At 46.2% G+C, this 14,623-nt stretch overlaps 1 protein-coding gene across 3 annotated transcripts in view; it reads left to right on the top strand.

The window, feature by feature from the left end:
* Positions 1–14,623, top strand: part of ankib1b (ankyrin repeat and IBR domain containing 1b) — a 39,992-nt gene that overhangs the window by 18,850 nt on the left and 6,519 nt on the right. For all 3 annotated transcript variants that reach the window (XM_085802566.1, XM_085802568.1, XM_085802567.1), the window contains exons 12-17: positions 9,045–9,179; positions 9,941–10,027; positions 10,397–10,463; positions 11,406–11,551; positions 11,984–12,162; positions 12,333–12,384. In XM_085802566.1, the coding sequence (XP_085658692.1) occupies positions 9,045–9,179; positions 9,941–10,027; positions 10,397–10,463; positions 11,406–11,551; positions 11,984–12,162; positions 12,333–12,384 (666 nt within the window). The remainder of the gene's footprint in view (positions 1–9,044; positions 9,180–9,940; positions 10,028–10,396; positions 10,464–11,405; positions 11,552–11,983; positions 12,163–12,332; positions 12,385–14,623) is intronic.

Here is a 14,623-nt window from a genome sequence, read left to right on the forward strand (position 1 = left end):
AGCATAAACAAACACTCCGAAAACCAAACAAAAAAAACAAAAACACCTTTAAGCATCATGACATTACAAAGCTGTAGCGGATTAGCTGTGATTTTCCAGAGGTGCCAGCTGGAGCTCCCTCCACAATTTGAAACTGAGCTTTAGTCAGGTTAATCCCCCATAAGCATACACAACTCAGCCACATTAGACCCTGGATCATGTACCATCCTTTTGATCAACCACAGAGACAAGGCATGACCATGACAAGCATAACCACAAAAGATGTCCAAAATGTCCCACACCCGTAAAATACGACAATGACAGTTCAGTTTGAGCAACAGAAAGTTCAGTTCAGTCCCTCAACAACACATCTTCGGGTCAGGTTAGTTCCCTTGTTCTCCACACGAGTAACTCCTCTTCCCAGAAAAGCGAGTACAGGATCTCTTCCATAACGACAGTGTTGTGGTTACCTTACAGTCAGCTAGATAGTTGGAAGCTGTAGGGATACAGTTGTAGCTCCAATATCCCGGGGTGCAGGCTTTATAATTCACAGGACGAGAGCAATGATTAATTGGACATGACCACAGACTGTATTCAAAATCCAAACAAAAACATGGTGCTGACACTGCTGCTACGAACACAGGTATGATGAGCCGCCATCTTGCTTCCTATGGCACCATTTTTTTTTAAAAAGAAAGAAGGAGACTATTGTTAAGGGGATGCCACTGGTCGATGATAGAGGTGTGTTTTGGGTGTAAATTAATAATAATATTGGCTTGGTTTTATATAGTGCTTTTCTAGGCATTCAAAGCGCTTTACAGAAACCATTACTCATTCGTACCACATTCACACCGGTGGTGGTAAGCTACCTCTGTAGGCACAGCTGCCCTGGGGCAGACTGACTGAAGCATGGCTGCCAATGTGCGCCTCTCCGACCACCTCCAAACATTCATACACATTCACACGAGGCAAGGTGTCTTGCCCAAGGACACTACGACGGCAACTGGGACTGAGCGGGATTCGCCAACACTCTACCTCCTGAGCCACTGTCGATTTAAAGAACACGTTTATTTGTTATTTTGCTGGCTGATCACCACAAAGTGATGGTCACTACTGGTGACCTTGTCCAGGTCCAGACACAATCCTGTCTACATCTGAACCTATAATTTATAAATTATTGAGAATTATTCCATTTTGAGGAGCATTTTTGTTTAAAACTGCCACAGTTTTTTCTAACCTGTGGCACTGGTCACATAATGCAGCTCTGCCAATCATTGCAACTTGAGCAAGTGAAATGGGCACACAAGGGAGAGAAAGTTTTGTGTATATATATACTGTATATAGAAGGATGAGTTAAACATGTTCAGTGCTTTTGGTTTGTAGAGACTGTGTATTGTAAAATATAACTGTACAGATGTGAAGTTAACAAAAAAAGAAAAAGGTTACTACTCAAGCTACAATTTTAATTTTAGTTTTCTTTATTTTGAGACACATTTTTACAAAACCTCTGTTATACACTTAAAACTAATTACAGTGCTTATTTTCCTTGACATGAAAAAAAGCATTTAATTATTATTAGAGTAGTTATTATTTATAATCCCTTCAATCCCCTCAGAACACATTCACACACAGCAGCAGCTCTCATGCACACCGGTAAAGAGAGCCAGAGCAGCTAAAAACATTATGGATTTTTTTAACAGTCTCGTGGGCCACAGGTATTTGTGCTGGTGGGCCAGATGACCAGACTGACACTGATAACGAGAGTTACGGATGTAACTAGGGTTCTATGAATTCTGGATGACCGCCAGAGACGGTATGAAATACCTGGATAAGCATCACGCGCATGCGCAGATCGAGACATAATACCAACAAAGTCATGTGACCTGGGTGACGTAAGCGACCTGATAAAAGGGGCAGGCACCCAGAAATCGTCTCCTACAGAATCTTCTCGTCAAGATTCCGAGTGACAACGAACTCTGGCGGTCATCCAGAATTCATAGAACCCTAGTTACATCCGTAACTCTCGTTCTATTTCATTCTTCCTGACCGCCAGAGACGGTATGAAATACCTGGATGACCCATACCAAAAAAGTCATGAGGAATCCGCACTCACCGAGATTCAGTTGCAGACCGAAGGAACAGACAGGACAGCTGCCGCCACAGGATGGGGAGCGGCGACATTGACTCTGTAGTAGCGGGCAAAGGTACAGGAAGAAGCCCACGCAGCTGCAGCACAGATGTCATTCAGTGGAACACCCTTCAAAGCAGCCCACGACGTGGAGACGCTCCTGGTTGAATGACACTTCACTGGGGGGATCTGAAGGCCCCCGAGCCTGTATGCATGAGCTATGGTATCAACAACCCAATGCGAGAGCCTCTGTTTGGACAAGGCACAACCCTTCCTGTGCCCTCCATGACAGACAAACAGAGCATCAGACTTACGAAAACCAGCAGAAACCTCAATGTACTGTTTCAGGGCGCGAACAGGACAAAGAAAGGTGACACCAGGAGGTAGTTCCTCCACACCCGACTCTGGGGCAAAAGCCACCAAACTGATAGGTTGATTAACATGAAAAGCAGAAAGCCTCTTTGGTAGGAAAGAGGGGTTAGGCCACATAGTAACCCCCAATCCATCAGGATTCCACCGCAAACACTCACTGGCGATAGACAGGGCATGAAGCTCACCAACCCGCTTCGCAGATGTAACAGCGAGAAGAAAAGCAGTCTTGCAAGACAGCCACCTGAGGTCAGCGTGTTCCAGGGGCTCAAATGGAGGAGAACACAGGGCTTCCAGGACGACAGGCAAATCCCAAGAAGGCACCCTAACAGCATGTGGAGGCCGCAATCGGAGAGCACCTTTGAGAAACCTGCCCACCAGAGCATGTGATCCCACAGATTGACCATCCACAAAGGCATGTCGAGCAGAGATGGCAGCAACATACACCTTTATAGTAGAGGCAGAGAGCCCCTTATCCAGCAACGTCTGCAGGTATCCGAGCAGTACAGGTACAGAGCAATGCTCTGGGTCCACATTCTGACCACCACACCAACCAGCAAAGAGTTTCCATCGGTTGGCATACAGCAGCCTAGTCGAGGGTGCACGAGCACTGACTACGGTCTGGACGACAGCTGATCACAAAGATTCAGCAACGAGTCCGGCCCTTCAGGGGCCAGACATGCAACTGGAGGCGTTCCGGTTGAGGATGCCAAATGCTCCCCCCCCAACTGCGACAGGAGATCCTGCCTCCGTGGGAGGGGCCAAGGTACCCCGTTGAGAAGCCGATGGAGAAGAGGAAACCATATTCTCCCGGGCCAGAAGGGAGCCACCAGCAACACTGAGTGATTGCTCCTGTCTATCCTGTGAAGCGTCAACATGAGCAGTGGGACTGGAGGAAAGGCATACAGGAGGCGGTCTGGCAGGAGTGTGCCAGAGCATCCTGCCCCAACGGGCTGGTTGGTTCCGAGAGGGAGAACCACAGCAGACAGTGCGTTGACGCTGCTGAGGCGAATAGGTCGACCTCCGCTCTGCCGAACCTCTCCCATACCATCTGAACCACCGTGGGGTTCAGCCTCCACTCCCCCGGAGGAGGCTTTTGGCGGGAAAGCATGTCTGCGGCTGTGTTCAGCACACCCGGTAAGTGCATCGCCCTGAGACTCGCAAGGCGAGGTGAGGCCCAGTGAAGGAGCCACTGAGCCTCCCGTAGGGAATGTCTGGACCTGGTTCCCCCTTGGTGGTTTACATGATAAACCGTCGAGGTGTTGTCTGAGCGAACGAGTACATGCCTCCCTTCCAAGAAGGGAAGGAAGTGCCTGAGGGCTAAGTGTACCGCACGCAATTCCAGCACACATTTATGTGCTGGAGTCTCTGCTGAGGACTCCAGGTACCCCTGACCGTCCTGTGGTTCCAAACAGCGCCCCAGCCCAAGAGGGAGGCATCTGTTACCACCACCTCCCGACGGGAAGGAAGAGAAACCCAAGGGAACACCGCTGGAGAGATAGGCCCTGCTTCTCCAGGGTTTGAGAGACTGGAGGCACTTGCCTGAGACCACCACCATCCTGCCTTGGTGCCTCTTGGGGTCGAGGTCCAAACCATTGACCCACACCTGCAAGGGGCGCAGTGAGAGGAGTCCCAGGGGGACGACCGCTGATGCAGCTGTCAATTTTCCCAGCAGCTGGAGAAACAGACCATATGTCAACCTTACACCTTTCCGAACACGTGAGACAAGGTTGAGAATGTCGTCCACCCTCTGTGGGGAAGGAAAGGCCTTCATCATCACCGAGTCGAGGACAACCCCGATGAACACGACCCGTTGACTGGGAACTAAACAGCTCTTTGCGAAATTCACAGTAAGACCCAACTGGTTCACATGGGTCAAAAGACACGTTGTGTCGCGAATGGCCTGCTCGCGAGTCGCGGAGCATATGAGCCAGTCGTCCAAGTATGGCAGAATACGAACGCCCTTGCTCTGCAGCGGCGAAAGTGCTGCCGCAATGCATCTGGTGAAGATGCGAGGGGCGAGTGAGAGTCCGAAGGGGAGAACACGGAACTGGTACGCCCGTCCCTTGAAGGCAAAACGAAGGAACTGTCTGTGGTGCGGTGCAACTGGCACATGAAAATAGGCATCCTTCAGATCGATGCTTGTGAACCAATCTCCCTCTGAGACCACCTGAAGAACGTCTGCTGTGCGAAGCATATGAAAACGAAGAACCTTTATGAACTGGTTCAGTCGTCTGAGATCGAGGATGGTGGCGAAAACCCCCGTCCTTCTTCGGAACAAAGGAAATAAGTCGAATAGAACCCTCTCATTCGATCTGAACTTTTTACACACTCGATGGCGCCTTTCTCCAGAAGCACCGAAATCTCCCGTTCGAGAGCCAGAGACCTTAGGGGTCCTTGACCACAGTCATTCTGACCCGCTGAACTTGGGGGGTCGACGCCTGAACTGAACACTGTAACCCTTGGAAAGAGTCAACAACACCCAAGGGTTTGAGGTCAGGGCCTCCCACTGGCCTAGATGTTGTGGGGAGAAACGGCTGGCGCCCGGATCTAGGCAGTCAGGTCCGACCCCCGCGGCCTCTGGGCAGCTTGGGGTTTCGGTCCGCAGGTGGACCGTACCTGGGCGCCCTGTCTTTAGGCGCCCGAAAGGCAGGCTGCTGAGGGGCCCTATGGAAGCGGCCCTGCTGGAACGCGGGGCGGCCGGCTCTTGATTCACCTGAACATTGGCCGCAGAGCGGGGAGCACTAGCGTGCCTTGGTCTAGGCAATGGTGCCTGGCGTAAGTCAGCAAAACTGTTGCTTAACTTTATTCACCTGCACACTGCGCTCCAAAGCCTGCTGGGCCGCAGGTCCAAACATCTGGCCTGGAATGACAGGTAGCGTGCGGAGTGTCTTCCTACATGCTTCCGACAAGGGGGACTGGGCAAGCCATACTTGGCGCCGCGCCAAGGTCAAGGTGGACATCAGTCTCCCAAGCTCTCTGGTCATGAAGGCAAACGCCTGGAGTGAAGCATCACTGAGGCCTTGTGCCTGAGCATCTGCTCCAGCAGTCTGGAGAGTCTGTGACAGAGCCAGAACCAGGTGGGAAAGGGAGTTACCAATACGCCCCATCCGAGCCGCTATATCATAGCTCTTAGTAAGGAGGTCATCAGTTTATCCTACACTGTGGGCGTGGACAACGGGCATCAGGTCTGAGAGCTTCATCAGGAGACACTATCAGAGAAGCGATTGAGGCATCAACGGTAGGCATCTGATCCAGACCATATTGGTCGGCGTCCCTCATGGCAGCCAGAGCTCTGCAGTCACTTGGCAGGTGAAGGAAAGTCTTGGGGTCTGGCCAACATCTCTGAAGTTCAGTGATGTATGGCTCAGAGGGTGGAACCCTGAAGGAAGATGGTTGAGGGGCATGTTTGAAGAAAGCATTAGAGGGAGCAGCCTCCACAGGGGCAGTATCTAACCCAAGCCGAGAGATGGCCAGTTGGATGGGCCTGTTTTAACTGTAGAAAGACTGGCCTCAGCGTCCCTCAACGAGTCTGCACACCCGACTCATGAGAGTCTGTCACAGAGGGAGGGGGGGATCCTCCCTCCAGTTCCTCCTGTCCCCTGCTTCATCGTCAGTAAAAAGATTCCCAGAGGCCGCAATAGAGAGCGTGTCCTCGTCTTGCTGGCTAGCCACCTGGGGCAAAGAAGCTAGGCTATCACCCTCAGCGTAGCTCCGTGATGGCCTTTCAAGCGGTGGTTCTGAGGCAGCGGTGCAAGCATCCGAGGGACCACCAGTCTGCAGACTAAGGAGGAGGGCCTTAATCTGGGCAAACTCAGAGGCCAAAGTGTCCACTTTAAGGGCCAAGGGTTCATCGCCTGTCCGTTTCTTCTTAGTGACGGGGGCGTCGTCATTGTGTGTGTCCGCGGCGCTTGGGGCCGCCGGAAGGGGGTAACCCAGCCCCAGCAAAGCTTTTATCAAGTTTAGCCAACCTCGCAGTCCTTTCTGCTAATGGCATGCAGGTGCAATTAATGCAAGCGCCTTCAGTCAGTGCTTGCTTAAGGTGTTCAATGCCGAGACACGAAGGGCATTTGTCATGGCCATCCTCTGGGCTCAGAGGAGCCATGCAGGAGGTGCAAACACACAACATAGCTACAGAGTGCTGTAGTATGGCAGTTGAGCGGGAACACTCAATACAGTCCCACAATAAAATCAGCAAGTGACGCCGAAAGGTGAGCGGTGTAGCTGCAGGGCGAGAACACCCAGCTACAACCAGCCCAGCACCGTGTCACAGTGAAAAAAATAGCACCAGCGGGTAGCGGCGCTGCAGCAGAGCGAGTAACACTCGGGTACGAGTCCGTCAACCAGCACCTGGTAGTGCGTGAAGCCGAAGTTGTAGCAACAGAGCGAGAAACACTCCGCTACAAACAAGCTAAACGATGTTAGCAACAGAGCGAAAAAAACTCCGCTAGCCCGACCGGAGACTTTTTTTTTTTTTTTTTTTTTTAATAATTTTTAGCACCGTAGGTAGTGTTTGCTAACCACCGAAACAGCCGTTAGGGAGGAGAAAAAACACCTCACGAGGGCAGCAGTAGCAGGAAGCTAGATGGCTAACAAACGAGGTAATCAACCCAGCTGAGCGGAGGCACTTAGCGGGGATGAAGCACGCCCGCCGGCGATGAAAAACAAGCTACTTACCTGTCGCAGTCCGAGCAGTGGTCGGATATGCACAGCGGGGATGAGCGCCGGATACGCAGCCTCTGGAGGACGAAACCGTAGCTCCAACCGGTCGTGGTTACGAGGCTACTGGCGTATGCGGCAAGCTAACAACAACAACAACCTGTGTGTGCGCTAAGGCGAGAAGATGAAAAGGAGACGATTTCTGGGTGCCTGCCCCTTTTATCAGGTCGCTTACGTCACCCAGGTCACATGACTTTGTTGGTATTATGTCTCGATCTGCGCATGCGCGTGATGCTTATCCAGGTATTTCATACCGTCTCTGGCGGTCAGGAAGAATGAAATAGAACAACATATTGTTTTTTATTGTAAAGTAGCACACTAATAGTTTTTCTGACTTTCTGAGAAACTTGGCGAATAGTTGCTACCTTCAAACTTCAGAAGCCTTATAGAAACAAAAGATCTGAAGTAATGGTTAATTAAGCAGTTTACTGTAGGGCAGGCTTTGTTGTGTTGAAGCACTACTTTGGATTCTTGTGATGATACGCCTTATTTAACTTTCAAACATCTCACCACACTCTTGATGAATTTGCTCTCGGTTATTCACTTTTAGGCGCTTTTTCTTCGCTCATTATACATTTTGCAGTGGCTGTGTTATTTTTTCATCAGTTTGTTGGATTATCATATACACCTTGGAACTCCGCTGATGTTAATGATAAATAATCAAGTATGAAACAAATCTTCTGATGAATCACTGATAGCATTATGCTATAGACATAAGCGCTCATTCTAAAAGTGTATGTTTACCGGCTATCTTTACTGATGGCCTATGATACTGTTATCCTCAGAACAGTAAGCCCTGTAGTCAGCAGCTTTTGTCTTACTGAGATGGACAAAGGAGAGTAACACAGAAGTGATGGAGATGAAAAAGGACTCAGTGAGTTGTGGAGTCAGAGTGTGTGACACTGATAATCACACAGACATGTTGCCAGACTGAGTCTCTGTTACTGCCGCTGTTGCTGGAGGGCAGGCCATGAAAGGAGCCCAGTGCAGTCACACAACCAAACTCCCTCTGTCTTTGTGACAGCCCTGTCACTGTCTCCATCCTAGTTAGAGACTCGCTACAGATAGAGATTAGTTGTGTGTGTGTGGGGGGGGGTGGAACAACTCTCACAAGCTGAAAGGCCACAGAGGGCTCAGCCTCTCGACCCGTTATTACCTGATGAGAAATAGCTGTACCCCTGTTGCTTGGAAACACAAGACTCGGTGTTGCCACTGAATGTTACTTTGTGTTTTTGCTACCATTCCCTTCCCTCCGTTGTGGCCTCACACTTTCAGTCTCCATTTCACCCACTGTTTTTTTGTATGTCTCTCTGTCCTTCCATTCATGCATCCTTCCACTCTTTCATTTTGTATTGATTTTTCTGAAGTGTCATGTAAGCAGCGTTTTCAGGACAACAGAGGTCTCGGCCTTTAGTGTTTTGTGTTGCTTAGGCTAACTTGTCACTCAAAGTACTTGTGGCAAGGGGAAAGAATCACTTACACTCAAACAGGCTGCAGATAGGAGTGTTTTGTTGTTATATGCTATCCAATGGGAATTGTTGATTTAAAATGTGATATGAGTGCCTTCTAGTTGCAGCAGGCTTAGGTTTCACTGCAATGTTAAAACTACGGATCTGCCATTTGTTGAAGACATTTTTTCGAAGATTGAGACAAATACTTATACTGTAAGAAAGTGGATCTTGAGTTCCAAGTTAGGAGTTCTTAAAAACACCTGAATGGAGGATGATTAAAATGTAGATCACCTCAGTATACAGTAGCTGAGCTGGCATTAGAAATCAACTGACCAGGTTTTTGCTGTTCAGCTGGTCAGAACAGGTTTAGGTCTAATAATTCCTCCCTGCCCCTGTAGTGTAAGTACGACTTCTGCTGGATCTGTCTGGAGGAGTGGAAAAAGCACAGCTCATCAACAGGAGGCTACTATCGCTGCACCCGCTACGAGGTCATCCAGCAGGTGGAGGAGCAGTCAAAGGAGATGACTGATGAGGTACACACACATACACACACATGCTGTTGTATTATAGCAGTGTTTGTTTGCCAATATCCAGTTTGATTGATTGGTGGGGGGCACTGGCCTGTGGTCACACTGCACCACCACAGTTCTGCCGCCACTCTAATTAAAGTAAACAAAATTAAGTTGATTGACACTGCATTAATCTTTTTTTTGTAGCTCATGTTACTCCCTTTTCTAAAATATGACATCAAAGGAGTGAGTGACACAAACCTTCTGTTGTGCCATGCAAAGGTGCTGACACTTAGAAAATATGCTGAAGGGAGTTGGACCTTGGCTATTTTTATAAGGTGGATTTCTTAATCTTCAGAAAACTCCCCTAATGTAGAAGCTTTATACTTCTACTACTGGACTCATAATAGGTTGTGTTTTTTTGTTGTTGTTTTTTAAGAGTGACCAGAATCATTGTAGCAGAACCAGAGATATTGTATTTTTCATTCCCCACATTTTTCCTCCTTATAAAAACCTGAACATTACAGAGAAAACAGCTTAAGTCTATGGTTTAAATTTGCAGGAAGGAAAACACACAAAGATACGCACACAACCAACCTGTGTCGAGACACGCACAATCAATTCTACCAGTTTATTCTCCGTCTTCACCAGCATTCCTCTCAATCACAAGTACTGATTTCACCTGTGGGACTACTCACTTTTGTTCTGCTCTCAACCAGAGTGCCTACCCACTCACACAGGAGTTTATTATTCACTGCGACTCATGTTTCATCATGGTTTTACAGGCAGAGAAGAAGCACAAGAGCTTTCAGGAACTCGATCGTTTTATGCACTACTACACACGCTTCAAGAACCACGAGCACAGCTATCAGGTAAACAGGTCTGGCTTTGCCTTCCAATGCTGTCTGCTTTGCATCCTGTACAACCATGCAGTTGTTGAGGAAGTGGATGTGGCCAGTGTGAACTTATCAGATAATGTAAAGCTGTCATGTGGCCATGTGGATGGACATTATACTGTAAAATTATGCAGATATAGTGTTTTTGTTGTCTCTACATCTATAATATTCCTATCCTACTTGGCGATTGGAGGTTGTTGTGCAATACCTTGATTAAAAAAGGTCTACTGCTCCCACTGTTTAATCTATTGTGCCTCATAATGTGATATTGCTTGATCAGACAGTCTTCTTAAGATGTTCTTACCTAACAATGAAGCCTAACAGCCTCTGCCTTCCCTGAAATAGCTGGAGCAGCGCTTGTTAAAAACAGCCAAAGAGAAGATGGAGCAGCTCAGTCGAGCCCTGAGTGGAAGTGAGTGAGCAGCTTGCCATAACAGTGTCCCTCTACATTACATGTTTAGACACATCTTAATTTAGTCCTCTGATAATAAGCTTTGGGACGTAGTCAGGGGGCAAGAAAAAAAGACAAAGGTGTTTTAATAATGTATTAACAACAGCGTGTATCGTTGTTATTCAGCAGTCTTGTCTAAGTTACAACAAAGCAAAGCTGTACTTTAGCTTTGTCTAGAGTCATCCCCATCTGCACAGCCAATTCCCAACAGGTTAGCATAGTCCAGTTTTGCTGTGTTAGACAGCACTCAGATCAAATTTCAGTAGATAGTGATTGCAGTGGTGGTGCTTGGACAAGTCTGACTGCCAGCTGCCAGAGAAATGGAGAGGGCTGTAACTCACAGCTCATGGTTTTGTTTAGTTGAATGAATGCATAAATCATCCTGCATAGTACAGTTGCAGCAGGTTTTATTCTTTAAAAATCATCATTGGCCTTGATGCACTATTTTTTCAAATAAAAATCACTCTTTGTTTTGTTAATTCACAATGTAGAGATCTCTTAATACTATCCTGTGCTAAAATAGATATATTCAGATGAGCAGATCACAATTTGACCATGCTAGTCACCTACTACCAAAAGAAGTTGTTTTACTGGCAAAATCTCCGTGAGCTGTGAATTCTTTCCTCAGAAGAAGAGAGAGTTCATAGTTCAACACAAGTCAGCACAGATTGTGGCTCTCATTTCTCATCAAGTTAGACCCTCAGAGGTGTCGTATAAAACAGCACCCACAGTACGTTTAGTACAATGGAGATTTGCTTTCATAGGCTTTGTTACAGAATTTCCCATGATTTAGTTCTGATCTGCTCAGAAGTGAAGGCAATTTAGGCTGGAATGAGGGATGTATTCTGCAAAAATTAAGTAGATATTTTGTTATCTAACGTGCTCTTTCACTCTCTTTCCCAGGGGAAGGAGGCCCACCTGACACTACATTCATTGAAGATGCGGTCCTAGAACTACTAAAGACTCGCCGCATCCTCAAGTGTTCTTATCCTTATGGGTTCTTTCTGGAGCCCAAAAGCACAAAGAAAGAGATCTACGAGCTTATGCAGGTTTCAGCTTTACTTGTTGAGAAAGCCAGCCTTAAATGTGCCATTAGAGGTGTGGGACTACAGCATTCAACCTCATGATCACAGTCTGCCCCAGTTATACCTGCACATCTCAGCTTTTTGTTTCAACATCTAGTGTTATATAATTTGTCATCGCTGGCAGGACAACATGACACAAAATGTACTTGCCTGCGATCTCTTATGCTGTGGCCTTTGAAATACTGCAAAATTAATGCACAAGGCTCCCATAGGTCTTGTGATTTCTTAAGGGCCTTTTAAAATTAATGCATTTTTAAAGTAGATAAATACACAGTAGCCCCAAAAGTAGTTTACTTCTAGCAATGGTTCCACAGACATTTTGTCCTTAAAAAAGTTCAAAATTGCATGTTTGTGCACTAAAAGAAATCTTTCAGGCTCCTCTCTGTCTCTCCTCAGACTGATTTGGAGATGGTGACTGAGGACCTGGCACAAAAGGTCAACCGGCCTTATCTACGGACACCGCGCCACAAGATAATCCGTGCTGCGTGTCTGGTGCAGCAGAAGAGGCAGGAGTTCCTGGCCTCAGTAGCCAGAGGTGTGGCCCCCAATGACTCTCCTGAGGCCCCCAGGCGCAGGTAACACACAGACATGCAGCTCACTAAATGTGTCAGAGGAGAGAAACTGTACTACAATGTAAAACAAGTGCTCAAGTTGAAATGATCAAAAGAGTCTAATTAGTTAACTAATTTCAGTAATTAACCAGATTGTTATTCTGACAAAACTTCTGTTTCTTGCTCAATTGCAGTTTCGCTGGCGGAACATGGGACTGGGAATATTTAGGTTTTGCATCACCTGAGGTAACAGAAGCCTTAATTAAATCTCCGTGTGCTTTTCATCTAAACGTGAACTCTGCTGCTTGAACTCCTCACTTAAATAAAATGTAATAGTATCTGGCATAGATTGTTGTTATTCACCAGATATTAGATGCATACCTTTACATTTAGGATCTTAAATTTTCCGATGACATATCTGCTTAGATAGGTCGGGCCTACAGGTGCCTGGTGAAACATTAAATTACACTTCAGCATGTTGAGCTGAGTTGCCTTCGTTTTCACATATAATCAGATAAACCTACATTCACCATCCAGCACTTCTTGTAAAAAAACATCAATAGTTTAAAGTGAAATTCCGGCGTAAGTGTAAACCATGGTCAAACACACCGTAACACCGAGTTAGACCCCCCCTCGAGAGATCAATTTGCCCGACCGCTACATTCACGAGATCCACCAACTTCAGCAAATACCGCAATATCGCCACACACGGCGCTCTCCGGATCCACTGTCTGACCGCAACCAAAACGCCACCATTTGCCCAAAATAATGCTCAGAACTGCACCAAATGTCATCAATAGTACACACAGGGTCCCAGCACGTAGTACGAGTTGTCAAACATCTGCTAGCTTTGCCTGTTTTCTTTAGCAAGGAGATGCAACTCAACTCACCTACTTCTCCTCCGGGAGCCGCTCGTTGGTGAATTTAAGTTTAGTAGACTTTTTACTGACATGTAAAAAACAAATTTACACTGTTAAAAAATTAAAACCAGTCATCACACTGTCACCAAAGTCTGCACTTAAATGCATGGCTCAATCCCCACAGAAGATGACATCACACTTAAAGGTCTCATCAGGAACCACATCTTCGTTTCCAACTCTGAAGATGCTTGTGACATACATTATGTCTTAATATTTAATGGTGCTGATTTGACTGTGGTTGTGTCATAAGCACTGACAAACCATGATGACCCAAAGATCACTATGTTATTAAACACACTGGAGAAGCCAGATGGCTAAGAGTTCCCCTGTGCACATAGTTGGAAAGATTAAAGCAAAGCTCTGGCTAACACCTACATAAGCAGGTTGCTCCTGATCGCTGCACATTAGTAACAGACGTTTGTACTTAACACTTAGACTCATAAAACTAATGACCATATAACGGTTTGGTTATTGACCTGCATACTTTTTCCTGCAAAGCTTGATGCATGCACCCGATCGCTGTATGTACGTCAATACGCTGCGTTTACTACACTTAAGTTTGTATTATTGTTCAGTTATCACACTGCGGCAGCTTTCAAACATACAACGCTTTCATCAGGAACAAATTCACTCAGCTCAACAGCCCCATCACTCCTCAGGCTTTGTGGTGCTCTCTTCTGAAGTGTTGAAAACACAACACAAATATGCAAATCTTACATCAAACCTAAGCCTCTCAGGTTACTGTGCACATCTTTCAACAGCATAAACCAGGCATTTCCCTATTGCCAAGCAAACAAATGACAAGATCGGTCTCATCTGCCAGTCTGATGCATTAATTTTGAAACTACTTATCCTCTTCCTGCTCAGCACTATGTAGTGGGGCGTAGGTAAAGCTCTTGTTAATTAAAGGTTTACAGAGTTAACAGCCACTGCAGGACTTTTATTATTCAAACGTAGACTCAATGTGCCATATTTGCTAAATGATAAAATATTAATCCTTGATTTGAGGTTATCTCTTTCTTATCGGTTGCAAGTCGAAACACATTAGTGAAGAGGTTTGACTATTCTTTTCAGTCATTCATGTAAGAAATAAATGTAAGTTTATAATTTGCAACACTCTTGGTTTTAACTGGAATTACTCTGTAATGCTATATCTTTATCTTGCTGATGCATATGCATTAATGCATATATGTTTGTTTACAGTATGGTTTTATTACTAAGCCATGAGAACAGATTTATGACAAATCTCATCTTGTGGGTAAATGCGACTAGCTCTGTTTAATCATTTAATTCAGCTAGACACACTAAAAGATCTGGCTTATTTTCAAGCGAGCAAATTATCAATTCATTGAATTTAGGTGAGATGCTCTTAGATGCATCGTACCCTTTACCCCATTTCTCACACAGTCAGGAATAAATCACAAACAAACTTTCCAATATTCTGTCATTGTCAATAAATTATTTTGGGAACGTGTATCTAAGAGGAAGTTCACAGGAAATGCTGCCACCAGATGCTATTCTAAAGAAGATGGTAGTTTATTTTTCTCCTAATTAAGAGCCTCTTT

This window comes from Trachurus japonicus, chromosome 16 (assembly GCF_045865225.1).
Source record: "Trachurus japonicus isolate A0001 chromosome 16, Traja_1.0".
In the NCBI taxonomy this organism is placed as follows: domain Eukaryota; kingdom Metazoa; phylum Chordata; class Actinopteri; order Carangiformes; family Carangidae; genus Trachurus; species Trachurus japonicus.